The sequence below is a fragment of the Cricetulus griseus genome, chromosome 3 (assembly GCF_003668045.3).
Source record: "Cricetulus griseus strain 17A/GY chromosome 3, alternate assembly CriGri-PICRH-1.0, whole genome shotgun sequence".
NCBI lineage: Eukaryota > Metazoa > Chordata > Mammalia > Rodentia > Cricetidae > Cricetulus > Cricetulus griseus.
The window spans coordinates 207391641-207414648 of NC_048596.1; the positions used below are offsets into that span (position 1 = coordinate 207391641).

Here is a 23008-nt window from a genome sequence, read left to right on the forward strand (position 1 = left end):
TATGTGACCATGTCTGCCTTTGCAGATTATGATCTAGAACAATCTAAACCTTGGGAAATTCAGACAAAATCTTTTCCTCCTGGTGTGAATGAGTGTGACTTCATGATTGGGTGGCTGGAATTGGTTTGTGAGGATGAGGTTCATGGGACTGAAAGTGAGTGTGACCAGAAGTTAGGAGTGACATCCTGGGCTTTGCATAACTTTTCCTACTAAGTCATGCACCTAGTTTTTTTTCCTGAGCTAAAATAAAGCATTGGTTTTGGAGGCTGGGGGGTGAGTGTTTGTTCTTAGGTTGTTTGCTTGTGATATGGATAGTGCATGAAATGAAGAGAGTTCTGTTTCTCCTCAAAAGATCTCTCATTCTAGGAAGAACTTCTGGACTGAGACCAGTGAAAAACACCCATTTCCCTCCAACTTTGCTGGAGCAGGGCCCGTTATGCTCTAGTATTTGGCATGCTTGGGGACATAAGTAACTGGGTTCACTTCATCTATACATGGAAGGTACTCACAATGGTATTCCATTGAAACACTCCTTTTCTTTTTTCAAGAATATATTCTTCATGTTTTGTGACTTATGGAATATGTAGCCTTTGTGTGGTTTCAGTGGCACCATCGGTAAGTGCCTATCTACTTGCCACTCCCCGTAGAGATCTCTCCGGTATCAGGTTTGACTGTGTGAACATTCACACAGATTCTCAGTCCTCTCCTCCTCAGTGTGTTGTGGCCCTTGGCAGGATGCCAAGGAACTGGTGTTCCCTCCTAAAACTCACTGTGCAAAACAGTACGTGTCACCTTCTGTTCTGCTTTTGCTGAAGATTAAGAGTCCTGTTCGATATGTGTCCTGGAATGTATTGTTTGACCACCACATCCAGGCGACCTAAGTGCACATGCTTTTTAACCTCAACCCCCATGCCTATAGCTCACTCACATTTTACCCCCATGATAGCACACATTGGTGTGAAATTTAAATCGAGGCCCCGAGGATGTGGCACACTGGTAACACACCTGCCTAGCACGTGTGAGACCCTGGGCTCTTGCTCCAATAACAAGAAACAGACACTTAAGTGCCTATAATTTGCCAGCTGTGGAAATAGTAGGTGAGTGAGGCAGGAGATGTCTTTGTATTCAGGGACCTCACAGTCTGTTAGAGGATCAAGGGGAGTAAGCAAGCATGTGTAATTAGTGGGGTAGCTCCTTTGAAGTGGGAAAGTGTAGGAAACCCATGAACTTGGTACATAACCCAAAGTTAGGGTTGGGCTAGAAGCCAGCCTTCTGTGGCATTGGATGCACTTCCATTACTTGGGTTAATGTTCTCATGCTGCCCTTAAGCTCAAGTCCAGTCATTTGTATTTTTTCACTTTGATACGCTTGACCTATTGTCCTCTTGCCAGTTAAGGTTGCCTTCCTCTTTCTCTTTATGGTAGTCACCTTGGTCACGGTAGCAAAATGCGTGAGCAAACAGCTTAGTATGAGTAAGATTCGTGCGGGCTCATGGTTTCAGAGGTTCAAGCCATGGCCAGTTGACTACATTGCTTTGAGACTCCTGGCAACGCAGAAGCACCAGAGTGGAAGGGCATGGGGGTGGGGAGGATGCTACTCATTTCATGGTGGTCAAGAAGAAGAATGAAACTGAGACAGGCTCCAAGGGCAAGGTATGCCTTCTGACTTGTACTCCACCATTCAGCCATTGGCCAAGCCAAGTCCTTATGATCCAGTCACATCAGCTGCCGCCCAAGCTTTTAACCTAACTTTAGGGAGGACATCGCAGTAGCAGATCCATGACTCTTCATGTTCAGCTAAACCTGGTCACGGTTTTTAATCCAAATGCTAGGGTTGACTCTATCTCTACCCAGGGGTCTTGCTTCAGTACTTGTTTGTACATTATGGCTCTTGAACCCTTAAATCTGAACTCCTAGGTGGATACAGACATCTGGCTTTGTGCACATTGTTTTTCTGATCATGCCAAGCGTGTGTATACCGAAATACAGGTTGTATTGTCAGAAATTACATTCTTTTCTTTTCTTTGTTATGCTATCGCTAGGGGAGCATATAGTTTGGAGAGGGAAGTGTATGTTCTACTAGGTTGTAGTAACTGTGAACACCACTTGAGCATATCATTGAGTCTTAGGAAAGAAAGGGAAGTTGACAGAGAAACAGGCTCCTGACAGTCATGGAGAAAAGGTAGAAGGCAGTAGTGGGACAGGGTGGGGGCTAGAAGTGCCAGTGGGGAGGGAAGGTATGGTTCCCAGTCCTGCCCCTTTGCCTCTCCTCACACCCTTCCCTTCACTCACAGTGCCCACTTGTCTGGCCTCAGCTCTTTGTGCTTTCAAGTCTAACATTACCCTTTCACTAGGATGCCTCTGGTCCCCAGATGAGGAGAAAGGGGAGATAAAGGAATGCAGGCACCTGTGCTGTGCTGAGTTCTCATCCCTTCTTCCAAGAAAGGGAGCTTTGTGATGCTGACTGAGGGTGCACTTGACCTTGATGGGGTGGGTTTTACCTTCTCTAGTATCACAGGAGGAACACTTTGGATAGGCACAAGTGGGGACCTAGCTCTAGGTAGGCTGGTCTCAGGCCAGGGTTCTGTGTGCATCTCTCTACAGTTCATCCATAGACCTAACCACAAGTTGTGTAAGGTTTAAGATGGGGAAGGAATGCCAATGTTGAGGCTGATCACCTTCATGACTTTGGATTTCAGGCTGCTGTTCACAACCACTCTTTGGGTATATTTTGTTTAGCCCCAGTAGCTTCATTGACCAGCCATTTTCATTAAATGCCATGTGTATCTGCCATCTTTCTTTATCATAGCACATGTCATGTTCATCATATGTTCTGTGTGTGTGCATTTGGTGGATTTAAATTCAGATGCCTAGGACTGTCTGAAATTCTGTAGGGTAGAATGTCATGACAGAGCTCAGCGTGAACATGGCTTTGCACATTTAAAATTCATAATCGAATTTGTTTCCAAAATTAAGTCAAGGCCAAGGATTTCCTTTTATTGAAATCCAAAAATATTTAAAAATGAAGTACAATACAATTTGTAGATGAACATATTTTAGGCTATTGTACATGGATTATTCGGTAATATGCTAAAGTATTCTTGAATATGTTTTATTTTTTCTAGGAAGAAAAAAGGTAGGCATATAAACTACTCTGAAGCAACTCTAGAAACCCAATTCTTTTCCTGTGTACAGATTAGCTAGAAATAGACTCCTTGCTTGGAATGCAGGATTAGACCCTTGTTCTTAGTCTCTCTGCCTTGTTTTTCAGGTCCTGTCGGGGTCGGGCTGAACGAGCTGAAGCGGAAGCTGTTGATCAGTGACACACAGCACTATGGTGTGACAGTGCCCCGTGAGTCCTCTAGCACACAGTGGTTCTCTGAGGACATTAGTAATGACTGTTATGGCTTAGGGAGCTTGCTGGTTACTGTTCTCAACATTTCTCCTCTAGACCACCCTCATTCCTGTACGGTACACAGTGACATCACATTTAGAGAAGGAACTGAGGTACCAGGGACTCAAGGATTTCTCCTGTACTCTACAGATTATTGACAGGTTATTTCTTTATTTCAGCGTGCCTACTTGAGATTTTAATGGTGACTTTTAATGCATAAATGACACCAACCTATAGTTACAAATTATCTTCTAAGTGAAAGTCTTACTGTTCTGTTCCCCCACCTAAGTGCTAGTGTTTTCCAAAGTTTTTCACCAGTTTTATGATTAGAAAAACCAAACCATAGAGAGCTGGGGGGGACGTCTTATAGCACCAATGTTTCTTAATCACCTTTTATATGTAGTAATTGGCAGGTAGCATTTCAAATAGGCTTTCCATAGCTTAATAGACCAAACACGGTAGGCTTCTTTTGGCTACATGGAATTAGATCTATTTTTATAAAAATGGTTTTCATATGCATTTTTACAAATGAAATACAATACTTGAAACATTTTGATCTCCAGAATAAATGCCATTTGACTACTTAATATGTTGATGTTAGAAAGCTGTCTGAAAGGCCAAATTGAAATGTTGGCTTTTTCAAGTGGTTTTAGTGCTGCAGTTAAAAAAAAAAATCATTTGTATATTGCCCTTAGCAATGTTCTCTAGTTTTGGAAGAGTTCAACTGTGTTTTTAAATTATAGTGTTCTGCTACCTCCAGTTACTTCTTTTTACTACATTTTTCCAAATTACTGTTTGTAATCACTTTTAGCTGTAAGTAAGGGGACTTCTGGCTTTCAACAACCAAGATGAAAGTAAAGAAATATGTGGAATGGTGCAGGTTTTTCTTTTTCCTTTTAATTCCCTTCTCTTACAGATGTTGAATTCCAATGTACAGATAATGAGAAAAATTTTACCAAGCAATTGCTAACCTTATCAGGTGCATGATTCCAGGAGAAGCCTGGAAGATTCAGGCCAGATGTATCACTTTCCTGCTGTGTCACGTCCTTCATATGTCCTGGTTTATATAGCCCTCCCTGCAGCAGTGTAGAACAGATTCACAGAGGAGGACCTGCCTGTAAAAGATGCTTCACCAGGAGGAGAAACTTGGTAGAAAGGATGCTTCACTAGGAGGAGGACCTTGGTAGAAAGGATGCCTCACTAGGAGGAGGACCTTGATTGAAAGGATGCATCACTAGGAGGAGGACCTTGGTAGAAAGGATGCCTCACTAGGAGGAGGACCTTGGTTGAAAGGATGCATCACTAGAAGGAGGAACTTGGTTAAAGGATGCTTCACTAGTACTTGGAATCAGGTTTTATGACATTGCTTCTCTAGTTAGTTACTTTTGTTCAATGTGAAAACAGTACCTAGCACTACCAACTTATGGGGGTTGTCCATATATATATGTTTCTCTTTTTGGTTGATAAATAAAACACTGATTGGCCAGGCAGGAAGTATAGGTAGGGCTAGGAGAAGAGGAGAATTTTGGGAAACATATGCAGACTGAGTTGTCATGTAGAGCCCTGGAAGAAAGGATGCGCAAGGCGTTCTCTGGTAAGCCAAGACCATGTGTGGAATTACATAGATCAATAGAAATGGGTTAATAGTTAAGACAGAGCTAGCCAATAAGAAGCCCAAGCCACCAGCCAACAGTTTCATAATTAATATGTCTTTGTGTTTGTTTGGGGCCAAATGGGTTTAGGGACACTCCATTGCAACCAACCTCAGATTGAAAGGAATTAATTCCATCCTGGTGAGAAAGGCATGGCAGTAGTCATGTGTGGCTGATACTATGCACTTAATAGAGAACCTGGAAGCATAGAACAAGGCCAGAACTGGAGGCCAGTCTATACTTTCAAAGGCCTGCCCCTAGTAATCTACTTCCACTGGTAAAGCCCCACCCTTTAAGACTCCAGAGCCTCCAAAAATGGTCTTGCCAACTGTGGAACAGCAGAACATGGTCCTGTAGGGATACTTCATGTTCTCAGCATGACACTTCTCATTCTTTCCTATGTAGCACTATCCTTTCAAACTTCTGTAGCCCAGTAAATAATAAAACAGTTTCCTCTGAGGATAAGCACTGTATACGATGTGGCCTGCTGTGATTGTTGTAGTACTGTTGGGAATTCCAAAGCAAAGCACATGGGCCTCAGATGAACCAGACACTAAGATCCTATTGAGACAATAGGGTTTAGACTTGCCAAAGAGTCCCTTACTATAGTTACTTCATGCTTGGATTCACTTGCACACGTTAATGCTTAAAGACTCCTATACAGAATGTTTCCCAGGCCTGGTAAGATACCCTTCAGACTCATAGGAGAAAGTGTATTAAGTTGTATGTCTATAGCAAGCATCCCCAGTGATTCGTGGTGTCTGATGTGCCCAGCAAGAGCAGCAGCTAAATGATCTAGTTAATTCAAGATTTGAAGACCAGATTCGCAATTTCAGATTGTATTGCTTTGCAAAATGCTTTAAGCAGAGCCTGGAACTTTAGAGAAAACTTCCTGCCTTGATTACAGTAGTAGTCTATTTGATATGATACATGCTTCTGTAATGTTCTTTTCTAAAACATACATTAAATAGCCATTAGAGCTGGTAGATTATAAGCAATGTGGAGCTGTGTCACTTTTGTGCATTAATGGGAGCTCAGGTCAACACTTTACAAAACTAACCACGATAAAACTACACAAATACTATAGGAGCCACGAATTTAATTTCATACCCAATTGATATGTGTGTACTGTCAACCAGAGGCATGTACTCTGATGTTCTTAGAAACATTCTTTATAAGTGCCCCAAACTGAGAGCTACCAGATGCCACCAGTAATGAGTAGATAGGAAAATCACAGCTTATTTGCATAGTGGATGCTAGAATGCGTAGGGATAGCACCTGTAACTGCGTATACTATGAACAGATTCCATGAAGAGTAGACTGGGGAAGAGTGATGCAGATCTTTGGGAGCATGGGCATATCTCAGCCCAGGTTTGCAGGATTTGGGGAACTGGGGTGCCAGATACTCATTAGTCACTAAAAGACAACCTGAGTCAATAGCTCTGGAGTTCATTGTCAGTGTTACTAAAGACAGACACGTGGAAGTAAGCAAAGTGAAAACAAAAATTTTAAGGGGAACTAAGAGAAAGTGAGAGCGTGGTTTTTGTTTTTTTTTATGAGGGAAGTAGAGGGAACTCTGGAGAGGAGGTAGAGACCCCAGAGAGGAAAAGCCATTGAGCTACTGGCCTAGAGCCTTTCATTTGGGCTTATAGCAGAAGATGGGCAAGAGTGGGGTGATTCCAGCTAAGTTAATATTTTGAGTATGTACATCATGGGCCACTTAGGGAACCCACACACACTAAATGTCCTCTTGACACAACCAGGGAGATGATAACATGCTGTACTCAGGCTGCTTGCCCAATTAGGGTTAGCTTATGGCTTTGGCTATCTGCTAGTTCACTGACCTTGCAGGCATCCCTGGTCTCTGACCTTGTCTAGGTCTTCTGCACATTAGTTAAAGTATGCTTTCTTCTCATGTTTACATGACCAGCTTGTAGTGTTAGCATGGACCATTTTCTTTTACTCTCTATGGGGAGTCAACTCTTACCATGGCTATCAAGATATAGCTGCAGTTGTTCTTGGTTGCCTCATATTTAGCTCCCTGTGTGCAAGATGATTCGAGATTATCTCCTTTCTGGGATAAATGGGGGCTTCTTAGAAGCTGCTCTTACTTACAGTTTAGTCTGTGATAAATAGCTGTATTAGATGCAAAGCTATGCAGAAAGCTGACTTGTGTGTGCTCCTTGGTGGGGGCTCAAGAGAGTGGAGGCTTAACTTTGCCTTTTTCCCAGATCCTGTCCTCCTTCATATCAGATCAGCTTGGTCATCTCATACTCAGCCTCAAGCCCTCTTTGCATTCCTTGATGTTTCCAGTCTTGCATTTGAACCCGTGCCCCTTCTGAAGCTAGCATCTGTTTTTACTGTATCAGAAGAAAACAGGCCCAAGAAAGAATATGCATTAAGTCTTCAGCAACTGTAGTATGTGCTGAGAGAACCTGTGGAGATGGGCTAGGAAGGCAGCTCAAGTGGAATTCTGCTTTGTGTTAGAGCACTGATCATATGATTGTGCTGATCTCTGGGATTTCGTTAGTCTTTGTAATACACGTATACATAATACCTACACACATTAGTGTAAGGCTTATATGGAAGCTTTCCTATATCCTAGTCTGGTTTTTAAATGTTAAATAGAGCTCCTTATAGTTCAACTAATTATAATTCATTAGCATTTGACTTCTTGGTCTTGATGCTGTGTTATAATTGTGTCAATATCACTGGAGGAAGCTGAGGGACCAGCTGTACTGTTTTTATAACTAATTTATATCATTTTTCCACTTAAAAAGGCACTCACATGTTTTAGTGAAAGTACTCATCTTGAAAAATGTGTCCTTATGCAGTTTTCTCATTTGGACTTAGTATAACTAAGCTGGCAAGAATGTTACTAGATAATCTATGAGGCTACTGTCAAGTATGCATTCCATAATGCATGATGTCATCATACAGCCTGTGACAGTATTTTAAAGACATACTAAATCTAGTAAGTGCTATTACTCTTGGGCTCAAACAGCTGAAATGTAGCTAAGAAAAGGTTCTGCAGTAGATGGAATTACACTTGGATCTGTGGATTCCAAATCCTTAGTCCAGGCTTTGAACACCTTTCATTGTCGCCCACACTTCTCTTCATTTTTTTTTTTTTTTTTTGAGATTTCTCAGGAAGAGATGGATCAGTGTTTTCATAGCACTCAAACTATCCATGTTCTAGAAGATTACCTGTCTAAAGGGTGCTCACTTGAGTTTTTCTAGAACAGGGCAACCCTTGTAATCTTCTCACAGGCACTTTGAGGGCTCCCCTTAGCATTATCCCTTGTTACTGAGTTGAAGGCTTTCAACTAGACATGAAATTCTTCTCAGTAAAGGAACAGGAACCATGGCTAATGCTGGTAGCTGTCCTGAGTGTCCTGATCTCACCTACTAGCTGGTGTACTTCCGAGAAAGTGTCTATCTTGGTGTATGTAAGTACAGAAGGCAATGATCCCTAACATGTGTGCTTCATGCCTAGTCATGATATAGAGCTCTTTTTTTTTTCATGGTCTCTTTTTTTTTATTTATTATATATATTCATACATTTATTTATTTTTTATTTTTTGTATTTAAATTAGAAACAAGATTGTTTTACATGTCAATCCCCTTTCTCTTTCCCTCTCCCTCCCCTTCTCCCCTGCCCCCCACCCCCCACTAACACCCTACCTATCCAATACCATTTCTGCTCCCCAGGGAGAGTGAGTCCTTCCATGGGGGTCTTCAGAGTCTGTCATATCCTTTGGGATAGGGCCTAGGCCCTCCCCATGTGTCTAGGGTGAGGGAGTATCCCTCTATGTGGGATGGGCTCCCAAAGTCCACACCTAAGCTAGGATTAAGTACTGATCTACTACAAGAGGCCCCATAGATTTCCAAGGCCTCCTCACTGACACCCACATTTATGGGGTCTGGATCAGTTCCATGCTGGTTTCCCAATGATCAATCTGGGGCCCATGAGCTCCCTCTTGTTCAGGTCAGCTGTTTCTGTGGGTTTTACCAGTGAGGTCTTGACCCCTTTGCTCATCACTCTTCTTTCTCTGCAACTGGATTCCAGTTCAGTTCAGTTTTTAGCTGTGGGTTTCTGCTTCTACTTCCATCAGCTGCTGGATGAAGGCTCTAGGATGGTATATAAGTTAGTCATCAATCTCGTTATCAGGAGAGGGCATTTAAGGTAGCCTCTCCACTGTTGCTTAGATGGTTAGTTGGTGTCATCCTTGTAGATCTCTGGACATTTCCCTAGTGCCTGATTTAACTATACTGGCTCCCTCTTTGATGGTATCTCTTATTTTGCTCTCCTCTATTCTTCCCCCTAAAACCATTCTGCTCCCTTGTGTCCTCCTCACTCCTTCTTCTCCCCTTCTCATTCTCCTAGCTCTCTAGAGCTCTTATAGTTGGACAGGCATAGTCTTTTCTTTATTATCCAGAACATTAATGCAGAGAAGTCTCAGTTTTGACTTCCAATTGTTTTTTGTTCCTTTGTTTTGTTTTTTTAGCTCACTGTTTGGTAAAGGAACACCAGCAAATATCAACAGCAAAAATAATCAATGAATTTAGCCCCATTCCCAAAGCAGAAAAAAAGTACTTACTTAAATATTGTTTCTGTTCTTGCATATGTATCATATAAAACACACTCAACAAAGTAATTTCCTACTGTGAAGATGTGTTGCCTGTTTTCATGATGGAATAAAATTTATCAGTCCTTAATCCTCCTTTTGGAAAGACTATGACATTCCATTAAGAACAGCACTAGTTCTTGGTGTTCCATGGGGAGGAGTGAGAGACTGTTGAAGGAGCTTTGTATTAAAATATACTTGCTGGCTCCATAAAGAGAATTAGGATTTGGAACATAACTGAGTTATTTGGCCTTAACAAGTCATTGCTTTGTGGCTGGCATGATGGCTTAGCAGATAAAGGAGACTGCTACCAAGCCTGAGGGACCTGAATTTGATCCCTATAAATTAAATAAATAAATAAATAAATAAATACATTTTTAACTATTTTTTTAATTTACTTTTCCTAGTTCATAGTTTTCTGTTGAACATTATTAAAATATGTAATATTTTTCAGCCTCTGAACATGTATAAGCATTATCACAGATGTAATGAGGAATTTCACCTCAGTAATGTCCAGGCCTGGGCCAGGCTTTGCCCCCAGCCTGTCAAGTGCTGCTCTATACTCATCACTTAGGGACTCACTTTAACCCTCAGCATTTTGTGTTGAATTACACAGTGAAAATCAGTTTGTCTTTGCACAGGTTTTTTGCTTGTTGGTTGATTTGGTTTGTTTTTTTTGCTTTTTTTGTTTTTTGTTTTTTGTTTTTCAGTTCAGCATGAGTTTGCCTTGCACCCACAATCTCCCTGTTGTTTGGTGTCTCAAACATCAGCAATTTTTGGCTGGCATTTTTTTGGCATGGAAATATTTCAGTCTGGTGAATATTGAGGTTCCTCCACCACCACCCTCACTGTCGACTATTGCTAGATACAGCATTATGCTGAACTTTGTGCACAAAAATTTGAAAAAGCATAGGTTTTTGTTTCCATCGAACAAATATGTAGGAGGATGGCTGGGACTGTAGGCTTAATGTTCTTAGAAATTAGCAGACTGGTTGGTGCGATGGCTTCTCTGGGAAAGTGCTTGTCTTGTAAGCAGGGTGTCCTGACTTCAGTCACCACCACACAATGTAAAAAATCACAAGTGTTGGCATGTGTTTCCACTCCTGTGATAGTGAGGCAGAAGCCGAGGATCCTTGCAGCTCTCTGGCTAGCCAGACTAGCTTTACCTGGTAAGTCCCAGGTGTAGGGAAGGACCCTGTCTAAAGAAACAAAGTGGATGGCTCCTGAATAATACACAATACATTGCTCTTTAGCCTTCACATGCATCACACACACACACACACACACACACACACACACACACACACACACACACACACACACACACCAAAACAATGTAACCTTTTAATTAAAAAGAAACCTATCTGACCATATAACTTTTACTTGAAAGCATCTATATTAGGAAGAAATGGACTGACATGTTTATTGGACTGTTATCACTTTATTCCTGAAATAAGCACTGGTTTGTTTCATCAGAGAAGGTCTCTACTTTGCCCTTTTTCCTGTAAGATGATTTGGTTGATAACTCTTTTCTTTCAGTTATGTAAAAATGTTATTTCAAGGATTCTGTGCTTGAATGATTTTTGAAGTCTGTGGTAGTTGAAGTTATTATTCCCAACCTGTACTCATGTTCTAGATGCTTTTGAGGCTTGCTAATCTCCACCTGGGAATTAGTATTTGCCTGTAATATGTCTAGGCATGTTTTGACATTTTTTTTAAAAAAACTGTTTGGGATCTGCTGGACTTTTGTAATGTATGAGTTTGTGCCTTTTCCCCAATTTTTTACAAGTTTGTGGTTATTATTTCTTCCCATAACTATTTGCTGGTCATCCCCGGTTTGGTTTTGTGATTAGCACCCCAGTTATACATGTCATAGATGGTTCAGTATTTGCATGCAGGTCCCTGCCTTCCATTTATACTTTTTCATGGTTTAACTCTTCAGTGTTTGGATTCTGTGAGTTTTATTGTTCTGCCTTTAAGCTTGTTGGTTCTTTTTATTTTTTTAATCTCTGTTATACTACTGAGCCTTCCAGTGGTTTGTTTCCATCCACGTTGTATCTTTTCCATTATAAAATTTCTACTTTCTCATTCATAGTTTGTTTCTAAGCTAAAACTTCACAGTTTCGTCCAATTTAGATATGTTTTCCTTTCTGAAGCATAGTTACAACAGTTGCTTTAATATCTGTGACGTTCTAACTTCCAGGTCATCCTGGGGTTTATCTGTTATCTTTTCCCTTGAGAACTTGTAATGTTTTTGTGATTCTTTTATGTTGTATAGTTTTGTGTTGCATTTTAAGATTGTGAATATGTTTTTTTGTTTTTTGTTTTTTGTTTTTTTGGGTTTTTTTTTTTTTTTTTTTTTTTTTTTTTGGTTTTTCAAGACAGGGTTTCTCTGTGGCTTTGGAGGCTGTCCTGGAACTAGCTCTTGTAGACCAGGCTGGTCTCGAACTCACAGAGATCTGCCTGCCTCTGCCTCCCGAGTGCTGGGATTAAAGTGTGAATATGTTAATGATGTCTCATGATGTAAATTCTGGAGACTATTGGTATGTTTATTCTAGCACTTTTCTCCACTAAATTATATTTAGTCCTAAGTTCCATTCATTTGTGTGTGCTGTGGTTTCAGTATGTCCAGGCTCAAAGATGAGTATGAGGTCTGTGTGCATAACAGGTCTCAGTCGGGTACTGTAAACCCTTCCTGTGTGTGTGTGTGTGTGTGTGTGTGTGTGTGTGTGTGTGTGTGTGTGTGTGTGTGTGTGTAGTCCACCCCATTATTCAGAGGTTAGACTAGATCTGTGTATTCTAATCATGCTCACTTTTTTTTTTAACTTTTAAAGATTTATTTATTTATGCATATGGCACTCTAACTGTATGCCTGCATGCCAGAATAGGGCATTAGATCCCATTGTAGATGGCTGTGAGCCACCTTGTAAGTTGCTGGGAACTGAACTCAGAAACTCTGGAAGAGCTGCTAATGCTCTTAACCACTCAGGTTGTCTCTCCAGCACCCAAACTCACTCCTTAAAACAAATTCTGCTGGTTTGAATCTGAACTATATACACAAGGGCAGAAGTTATTGTTAAACCAGTGTTGGTTTCTAAAGAGAATTAACGCATTCCCTTCTATGCTTTCTCCACTTTTGGGTTCCTGCCACACTCTTAACACCCACCCACCCACCCACACCCATACCCACACCCACATACCCTGTTGATTTTGATAAGCTTTTTTTTTTTTTTGAAGACCAGGTCCTTTTTCAATCCAGGTGCTCCTGCCTGGGTGCAGAACTCAAGGGTCTCCAAAAGTTAACTGGGATGGTGGCTCCGGAGTTTGCTGTCTCACACCAATGAATGTTAAAGACACAGACAAATGGAGTAGAATGAAAGCCGCCTTTGCTTAGAAAAATTAAGGAAAAATGAGAGAAATCCCCATGAGTCCCAGAGGTTCCAAGGCAGGAGAAACCTTGGAGCTGCTTGCCTAGGGCTTTTCATAGACTACAGCAGGAACAAACACTGACATGACTTCCATTGAGATTGGTTAATTTTTTGAGCACATTTGAGTCAAAGCTACTGGAGGGCCCATGTGTTCTGTGTGTGTCCCCTAGTCCAGCCAGGTCCATAATTAGGCTTTCTTACAGGCTGCTCATCCAGTTAGGGGTAGCTGAAGCCCCTCTCCACCAATCTCTTATTTCTGCCTTGTTAGGCATGATCTTGACTGTGTACTATCCAATCAGGGTTTGAATGGCCACTGTCACACTGTTCTTTGTTCTCAGTGTTTATGTGCCCAGCTTGTATTTCACCACCAGGTATTACCTTAACACAGCTACCAAGTTGTAGCCTCAGTCTTTCTTAACTGTCTCATATCTAGCTCCTTCTCCATGGGTGATCTGGGGTTGTCTCTTATCTAGAATAGGGGAACCTCCTTCATTAAAAGCCATCTTTCCCCAGAGTGTGGTCAGTTACATTTATAGTCCCTAGAAGCATGATTATGTGAGAATCATCAGTATCTTGTGTAGGGTCCCCAGGGCTTCATGGGGCATGGATGGATGGATGGACGGATGGACAGACAGACAGACAGACAGACAGACAGACAGACAGACAGACAGACCGACAGACCGACAGAGAGCCTGGCATCATTGGCCTTGCTGCCTAGAGCCCTTGTTCTTTCTTTTTCCTGCTCAGCTTGGCTGTCTCATACTCAGCAACAGGCCCTCTTATTTCTCTTCCTTGACAATTCCCTACCTCACTCTTTCAACTCTGACATTTTTAAAGTCCAACATGTGTTTTCAGGGTAACATTTGTAATTAGCTGCATAGCCATTTCCCCTAACTATCTACAGAAGAAACCTAGCCCCTGCCTTGTCACCAGTATGCCATGCCCTCAAGCAGAGTCTCGGCCTTCTGCATCCTTCCTGTTTTGTGTAGTGTTAAGAGTCTCAGGTCATTGTCAGGTGTCCAGAGCTTTTGATTGTAAGAGCAGGAAGTGTAAGGCTGCAGTGGGGTTTCATGTGTGTGTCCACACTGGACAGCATTGTGTTTTGTCATTGTTTTTCCATCAGCCTATATTTTCTGTTCCTTTGTAATTCACACAAAAATAAGTAGGCAACATTGTCAAAAGGTTGCAAGATGCTGTTGTTAGTGACGTGGTAAAAAACACATGGAGGTATTTGATGTCATCCAGTTAGTAAAACAGAACACTGAAGGTACTTGCTGTGCATTGTGAAGAAGATTCTACCTTCCACCCAGTGAGCAAGTATGCTTGCTTTAGCAAAGAAAGATCAGTACTCAACAAAATAAGCAAGTTATTTGCAAAAGAAAGGCAATTTCCTGGGGGGTGGGTTAAACTCTACACATAGGGCTACTTTTATGTATTTTCTCGTAGTAAAGATTCTTCAAAGGCATGAGTAATGAGCAGACCCATGGTGCCATTAGATCTTCAGTCTTATTTGTAACAACACTGAACAAGTCTCAATTTATACTTCACTGTGTGTTAGTGGCTAATTCACTTTTTCCCCCCTCTATGTTTTTAAATCTCGTGTAGTAAACTAATTTAATGTACTTGATTTATTTATAATACTTTAAGGTAGCTGATGTGAATGTTTCTCAACTCCTTTTCTATCCAATCACAGACACCACTAGAGCAAGAAGAAGCCAAGAGAGTGATGGTGTGGAATATATTTTTATTTCCAAGCATTTGTTTGAGACAGATGTTCAAAATAACAAGTATGTGAAAATTTTGTTGAATTTTTTTCCTCATTACCATTGTTCTTAAGCTGGTGCCTGTATATCCAGGTTTAAATAGCCTAGGGTTCCCTTCTATTTGAAATGAATTTCACTTATTACAGTAATATTTGAAGCCCTTAAAAAGTGGTAGTTCAGTTAGTAATTACCTATGTTCACATCTAATTTTTCCTTTTTTCTTTCTTCTTTTCTTCTTTACTCAGGAGCTAACACATTTCAACTAAACCCATAGGAATTATTTTGAAGCATGAGGGAAACTTCCCAGTATGTTTCTGTGACTTTTTTTTCCAGCTCAGTAATTTAATGTCAACATGTAACTGGGATAGGACTTATTTTTAAAATGAATGGCTAGCTATATGACATGCTTGCCCCATAATCATCTTCATACACACCTTAGTTCACATCGGCACTTTGCAACATTGGAATAAAGCTGCCGTGTTGCACACACCATCTCCTCCAGCCAGCTCCTACTCCACCCTCCCCCAGTTTTCCATTGCTGAGGTGTGGCTACTCAGGGCGTCAGAAGTAGGGTGTGTTTTCACGCAGTATTGTGGGATTTTATTGAAACATCAAAATGCTTTCTTCAAGTTTGGCCCTATGACTGTGTTTTTATAGCACATAATCGCTGCCCTAGTTCCATTAGCCACCTCCCAGCTCCTGTGGCTTCAGTGCCCAGCTCTGTTACTCTGTATGTGCAGTGAAATTCCAGTAGTTTCTATTGTTTGGCTTATTCGCTGTTTTATTGCATTGCATTAGTTCTGAAAGGGGGTGATGGAAAACGTTAGCGCTTTACTGAACCAAAGTACTTTTTTGGGCTTAAGTGTAATACAAGCAAGTGTTACTGATTTGAAAATGTTGGAGACGTTTTTTAAATTGACATTTGCTGAAATGCTTGGCTCTGTTTATTTTATTAAATACAGCAAAAAAATTTTTACATGTTCAGCAAAAATATCTTTTGCTTATGAAGTATAACTTGCCGCCTGCTTTTTTCATATTCACAAACCATTCTAATGAGTGTCTAATTCTCTACAGGTTCATTGAATATGGTGAATATAAAAACAACTACTATGGTACAAGTATAGACTCAGTTCGTTCTGTCCTAGCTAAGAACAAAGTTTGTCTGCTGGATGTCCAGCCTCATGTAAGTAAACAAAGTGTGCCATTCCCTGTGAGCCTCCTGCGGCATGTGAAGTCTCCTCATTTAAATGTAGGCTGGTTAAGAAAAGTAAAGGCATAATGTTATTAGAAAATAAGAAGGGAAGAAAGCCCAGGGTCAGTGTTTACATCTCTTGTTTTTATTCAGTCAAGTTTGCTGGCTATTACATGTTTTCTTAGAATCTTTTAAAAATGTTGCATACATAACATGCTTGTGTTATGCCTTATTCCCGTTGTTTATAATCTGACATTGGCACTTTAGATCATCATTCTCTTGCTCTAATTTGATCTTGTACACAATGTAGGCATTTAAAGCCCAGCAGAGCTATGAGGCACTGTTCAGTATAATGTCTTGTCTGAGATGCCAGAAAGAGATCTTGTGTATCACCTAGGGGCCTCTTGTGGGCACTTTGAACTAAGGCCAGTGAGTGAAAACATTCAGTTCCTTATGTCATACTCCTCATCCTCTGATTGGTACCCAAGCCCAACATTACCTTAGTCCTCCTGGAGCCAAAAATTCTCCTTCTAATGATGGTGGTACTCTGGCATGCTTAGCCTTCCAATTACAGAAGGACTTCCACACCTATTAGGGATTAAGAAGCTGGAATTAGAGAATCTTTAGCATCAACTTGGAGGCTGCCTTCCATCCAGGCAACCAGGAAGAAGTGGGGCATCCCTGCTTGCTCTCAGCTCCCTGCCTGTGTCCTGGAGCTGGTTACTCCCAGACCTATTCAGTGCATTTTCTGCTGCACCTTTGTGCCTTCCCAACTCTCCCATCCTCCCCTCATCCTCACCATCCCTCTCTCTATATATTTAATACATGGCCTCTGTCTACTTAACCTCACAGTGGGGCTTATGAAGGATCCAGACTCTGGGAGGCCCTCATGTAGTGATCAATAATATCTCTCAAGGGTAACTGACCCTGTTGACAACAAGTCTACCCTTGACTAGAGTTCAATCTGCAGGAGTCAACACTTAAAAACCTAGGTGTGAATAGTAGGAGCCAATTGTAGGATCAAAGGATGCCAGTAGAACATAGCCCACAGAATCAAGTAAGCAGGACTCAGAGACTGAAACTACTGTTTCACAGAGCCTGCATAGGTCTGTGCTAGGTTCTCTGCATTTATATTATCATTATGTAGCTCAGTGTTCTTGTGGGACTCCTAACAGTGGGAGTGGGTATTATCTCTGACTCCTTTGCCTGCTCTTAGGGCCCTTTTCCTTCTGCTGGGTTGCCTTGCCCCAGCCTTGATATGAGGGTTTGTACCTAGTCTTATTGCATCTTTTTATGCTGTGCTCAGTTGATATTGCTGGGAGGCCTGTTTTGTTTGTTTGTTTGTTTGTTTGTTTGTTTGTTTGTTTTTTCTCAAGGGAAGTGAAGTAGGAGTAGATTTGGGAGAGAGGGGAGGTAGGGGTGCTGGGAAGGGAAACCATAGTTTGGATGTATTGTATGAAAGAAGAACAAAAATGTGAAAAATAAAAACAACCCATGTGTGTTGGTACATTCCTATAATTCAGCACCCAGGAAATTGAGGCCAGAGTATTAGGAGTCCCAGGCAGGCTCTTATGCAGTCTTATGTAGTCCCAGGCTGCAGGACCCTGTCTCCAAACAAAACAAGACACTTGATTGGAGATGGGGTGCTGGCCGACCTCATGGAGAACAGAGACTGCATAGACTCCGGCAGAGAGAATGAGAAAGAAATGGACAGCTTTCAGACAGGAAGATACCAACCTCATCACATCTTTTTAAAAGAAGCTTGGTCTAGAACCTAGTTTTCTGGTGTTTATAGCCACTGTGTTCTATATAAGCGATGGTTAATTTCAAAACCCTTAAAGTAAAAGCTGCCTTCTCTAGCTGCTTTTCAGTGAGATTGTCACCTTAATTGTCAGGAACTGATTGAATAATAACCTTCTGACATTAAAGAAAGATTGTAAGAAATTTTCTCCTTAGAAAATCCAGAATGCATGAGATTATGAAGAAATATGAAAAGAAAATCTTTTCTCTGTTGCAGACAGTGAAGCACTTAAGGACCCTGGAGTTCAAACCCTACGTGATATTTATAAAACCTCCATCCATAGAGCGTTTGAGAGAGACGAGGAAAAATGCAAAGATTATTTCAAGCAGAGATGACCAAGGGACCGCAAAGCCCTTCACGGTGGGTGTCATGATGCTTAGCCATCATGTAAGCAGCATTGGAATGCTTGCACACAGTATGTAGGGACACTTTTACAGATGAAGTTGTGATACAGAATTCTCAAAAGGTAGTTGTGCTTTAGTCTGCATTTTGAACAATGGTATTGTAAATTCTTATTTTTATGAATCAGTATTCTACTTTGTAGAGCTGGTTATGGTAATGCACTTCTATAATCCACAGCAGCACTCAAGATGCTGGGGTAGAATGGAGAGTTAGAGGTCATTCTCTTCTGCCTGGCATTTTTGGGACCAATGTGGTCTACAGCAAGGCTCTGTGTCTCCAACCAATAACTTCAACAGTAGTATTAACCACTGTTTCAGTGCTTCCTAGCATGCACAAGCTCTGGCTTCACTCCCAATGCCACCAAATGAACCTAGGAAAAAGCATCAACAACAAAAGTATGATATTATGTGTGTATGCTGAGTCAACAGCTGCCCTGATGTCTATGCTAATTAGTGATATGTCCATGTAATTGTGTGTTAGTGATGACCCTGAAGAGAGTCCAGTTATAGCTGATGTTAGCAGTTAAAACCCTGAAAAAGTCGTGATAGGGAAGATGATTTTATTTTTGGTGTGGCTTAAAGTCTGAACACATCACAGTCTAATTTAAGTAAAGTCTTTGTAAAATATTTCTGTTGGTATGAAATGATGCAATTGTCTGGTTACTTAATTTTTGTTAATACTTGTTTTTATAGGAAGAAGACTTTCAAGAAATGATTAAATCAGCACAGATAATGGAAAGTCAATATGGCCATCTTTTTGACAAAATCATAATAAATGATGATCTCACTGTGGCATTTAATGAGCTAAAAACAACATTTGACAAACTAGAGACTGATACCCATTGGGTGCCCGTGAGCTGGTTGCATTCATAACTCAGGAAAATGTCCTTAATTGTCTTTTTTACAGAGTGCATGGTTAGGTCAGCTACCATATTTTTGGTAGGATTTTTAAAAATGTATATCACTGTCATAGATGTAAAGTCTTCATAAAAGTTTAATGTTGTTTTGGTTATATCTTTTATAGCCTTATTTGAAGCATATGACTGTAAAATCTGAAAAGTCAAAATCTGCACTGTGCTATATTCTTAGCAAAACTTTGAATTTCCTGGTTATCTTTAGTTCTGCCTGTGTTGTGAGGGGCAGTGTATATCAGAGTTCATGCCTCCCCTGTGCTCACTGCCCTTCACTTTGCATGCTTGCAGTTGACAGCATGGAGTACATATCAGGAATGTTGCAGATAATTCTATAAAGGAAAATCAGATATTTTATTAAGTTGAAGATCTACACTGGCCTTGAACTCAACCCTCCTTTGCCTCAGCCTCCCAATTAACAGGCCTGGAAATAGATTTAAATAATTATTATAGATGTAGACAAAACCCTTTCCTCGTGGTTTAGTAAGAATGGTGGTGTCTTAGGGCAAGCAGTGATCACAAAGCACTTTTTTAATCTGTTACTTTTCAGAAGACATTGCTGGAGTCAAAATGTTTTCTTCTCTTGCTTTGCAACTTCTTGAGTTACAAGAATGAGATGAGTATTCTCAAATGTATAACACACATGTTAGAGTACAGTTAAGGAAAAAGTGATCATGTTTTTGTATTGTGCAATCACCACACATTTAAATTGTGCTGGTGTGTGTTTTAGAAACCTTAGATTGTGTTAAGTTCTTTGTCACCAAAATGATTGACATTGGCCAGATTCCATCTTAACCTATTCTGAAGGAAGATGGATTTTTAAATGTTTAGATGATTTTTCTCCTTTTTTTTTTTTTTTTTTTTTTGATGCTATGGGTCTCCAGCAAGTCAATAATTCACAATATTACAAATGTTCAGAGAGCTCTTGTGAATAGTGTGATTCAGCCAATGGAAAAATCATCACATCTAAGACTTTCATACAAAAATTATTTTTGTTGCTTTGTATAGAGTTTAAACATCATGTTTAAAGAAAAATAAAATGTAGGGAAATTTTTTATATTTGTGAAATATTTGAAGGGCATATTTTTTTAGTTATCAAATAAGGCTATTCATAAAATAAACTTGTATGTAAAGATATAATTTAAAGTAGTAGTTTTATAAACAAGGTCAACATTCCATGTAAATATTTGACCTTTTAGCAGATAGGCCCACATGCATGTTACTTGTTCACTGCTGTTTGGTAGTCTCCATTGCTAGCTTTCCTTAAGACATGTCAAATTACTGTGAGAAGCAGAAACAGAAACTGTTCTAGTGACCTCATTATTCATTCACACCCAGCAGCCAGATCATTGGACTAATGAACAATCTTTGTAAGTTCTGTGTTTATGAATTAAAAAGTCATGCAGTTTAAACACAGATAGGATGGCTAGCATATTCCTATTCTGAAACCAATGACCTGTGTAGCCTGTCTAGAAGCACAAGTCTTAAGTAGTTGGTTTAGGTGGAATAGTCCATCCCTTGGGCAATGCCTGAACTTCTCATAAAGCAAGTTTCTATACCAAGAATAATGAGGAATGTATACCAGCATAGGACAGTCTGTGAATACTTTAGGTAGCCCATGTTCCTTACTCTGAGATATCTTTGTTGACTGTTTTTCTTCATCTGGGGATTGTTGTCTCTATTCTTATTTTGGGGTAGAGCTTGTATAGTACAGTGGAATTTTTGAGTCCTTATAGGTGGTAGGGGTGATGAAATGTTATGAAAATATAAATGTCTGCACCTTTTAGACCAGAAACAAACAGTATTTCTTTTAAAAGAATGGAAATAAAAGCAGCTTAAGGTGACATGTAGCCTTAATGTTCTTAGATGCTTACAAAGAGATTGAATTAAACTGTAATAAGCCAGGCCAACAAAGAACTATTTGTTGATACCTGCAGCAAGAGGCCTGTCTCTGCTCTCTGACCTCAGTGCTCCTCCTAGCACCAAGGAGAAGAACTCTTTGTTCCTAGCTTCCAGCAGCCTGTTCCTGGGATGGAGTGTCAGCCACTATTGGGGAGAAAAGCTGTGTTTCAGTGTTTGTCTGTACAGTTAGAACTGAACTTAGTGTGGAATGCTGTTTTCCTTGTCCACCTCCCAGTTAGAGTGGCCTGAAAGTAAAGAGATAAAATTGAAACAATAACCATGTTCTCCCCGAGTAATATGGAAACTTGGTGTCCATAAGGCTGACATCCCTGGTACTATAATCATTGAGTGTACCTAAGCTGTAGTAATTTAAAATGAGAAAACATGTAAACTCAGATTTACAAAACTATGGAGTCAAAATGTCCCTAAGATACAGATTTTTATTTATTTTCCTTTGGTCTACAATGAATTTATAGATAAATGTAATGGAAAGTTTTTTATCTTAATAAAGTATCTTCAAACAATATATCTGCTCAAAAGTTGTTTAGCACTTGAGTACGCTGTAATTGTTCTACCCTACCCTATGTTGCTTTTTCCACAGTGGAACAGATTCCTTCCTTCACTATGATGTAATTTATTTGATCTTTCCATGCCTAAAATTGAATGTTATATTTCTTTTCAAATAATACTTTCATCAAGATTATTGAACAGATGGAACTAGCTAGTCTTGGTCTGTAAGTATAGCAGTTTGAAGATGTGCAGAAGGAGAATGGGAATGGGTGGTCTAAAGCAGCGTGTTGAGAATGCCCATCTTTCCCTTCCCCATTGGGAATCGAGATGCTTCTTCCTCCTCTTGATCCAGTTACAGGAAACTGACCTTATCAGCTGGGTCTAGGAGAACAAACTGCCTTCTGCTTTATGGAGTTTATGGAGTACCAATTAATACTGGCCTTGCTTCAGTCATTGAGCTAGCCCAGCCCTGCTTCCACAGGGAGATTTAATGATACAGCAGTTAAGAGTCTGGTGTTTGAAGCCAAGATTGATTGATTGATCAATTGATTTTTGTAGGTCGGCATTAAACTTGGGGCCTTTTATATGCTAGCCATACAGATAACTACCACTGCTTTTACATCCCCAGCCATGAATCTAAAGTTCTTGCTTGACTGTTACCAGCTTTGAGACCTTGGGGGGGGGGGTAAATTGATTATCTCATCATCCTTTCTTACCAGGAAGATGTGGATAATAACAGTAAATATCTCCTAGGTTTGCTGTGAGTGTGAAGTAGCAGAATCTGTGTAAGAGTACTTAGAAACGAGGAATGGACACTCAATGATGGTGACTTGTGTTTGACGGTGGTGGTTACCACATCACAGTTTAATCATAGGTCAGTATTCTTCATCACCCTAAGTAATAAACTCATAAGTCATAGTAAGTAATTTCTACAATAAGCTTTATTATTGGGGAAGCTCCATTGCATTCTACCACACAACACATTGTACATCGTACTTAAAGAGTAATTCTTAGTAGGGAGCAAATCACATTTTTAAGCCGCCGGCTCTGGCGTAATATAATCAATAACGATTTGAAAGACATGCCCCTCGTTGATTCAGCACCCTTTCTTCTGCTACCCTTCTTACCTAATGCTTAAAGTCCTGGAAATCAGAAGCTATTTTGCATACCATCCACCTGTATGCCTGTATAACCACCGCCTGTCTGAGTTGTATTCGTCACAGAAGGCCTGTGTGATGTGCCATATGCTGTGGGAGATACTATCTATCTCATGCCCCTCTCCTGCATTGGAGCTAGGAGACACACCCGAGTTAAACACATGTACACAAAGTATAAGTCCATACTCCCCCATCCATTCTTCCTATCCAGAGTGCTGGGCTTAAAGGTGTATCACCATGCCTATGTCACCATACCTGGCTAAGCTGGAT

At 40.4% G+C, this 23008-nt stretch overlaps 1 protein-coding gene across 1 annotated transcript in view; it reads left to right on the forward strand.

Moving 5' to 3' along the window:
* Mpp7 (membrane palmitoylated protein 7) overlaps positions 1-21587 on the forward strand; it is a 144383-nt gene extending 122796 nt beyond the window's left edge. The window contains exons 12-16 of the mRNA XM_035442768.1: positions 3271-3351; positions 14795-14888; positions 15939-16047; positions 18074-18217; positions 18952-21587. Coding sequence (XP_035298659.1) covers positions 3271-3351; positions 14795-14888; positions 15939-16047; positions 18074-18217; positions 18952-19131 — 608 coding nt within the window. The 3' untranslated portion in view covers positions 19132-21587. The remainder of the gene's footprint in view (positions 1-3270; positions 3352-14794; positions 14889-15938; positions 16048-18073; positions 18218-18951) is intronic.
* The last annotated feature ends 1421 nt before the right edge of the window (positions 21588-23008 follow it).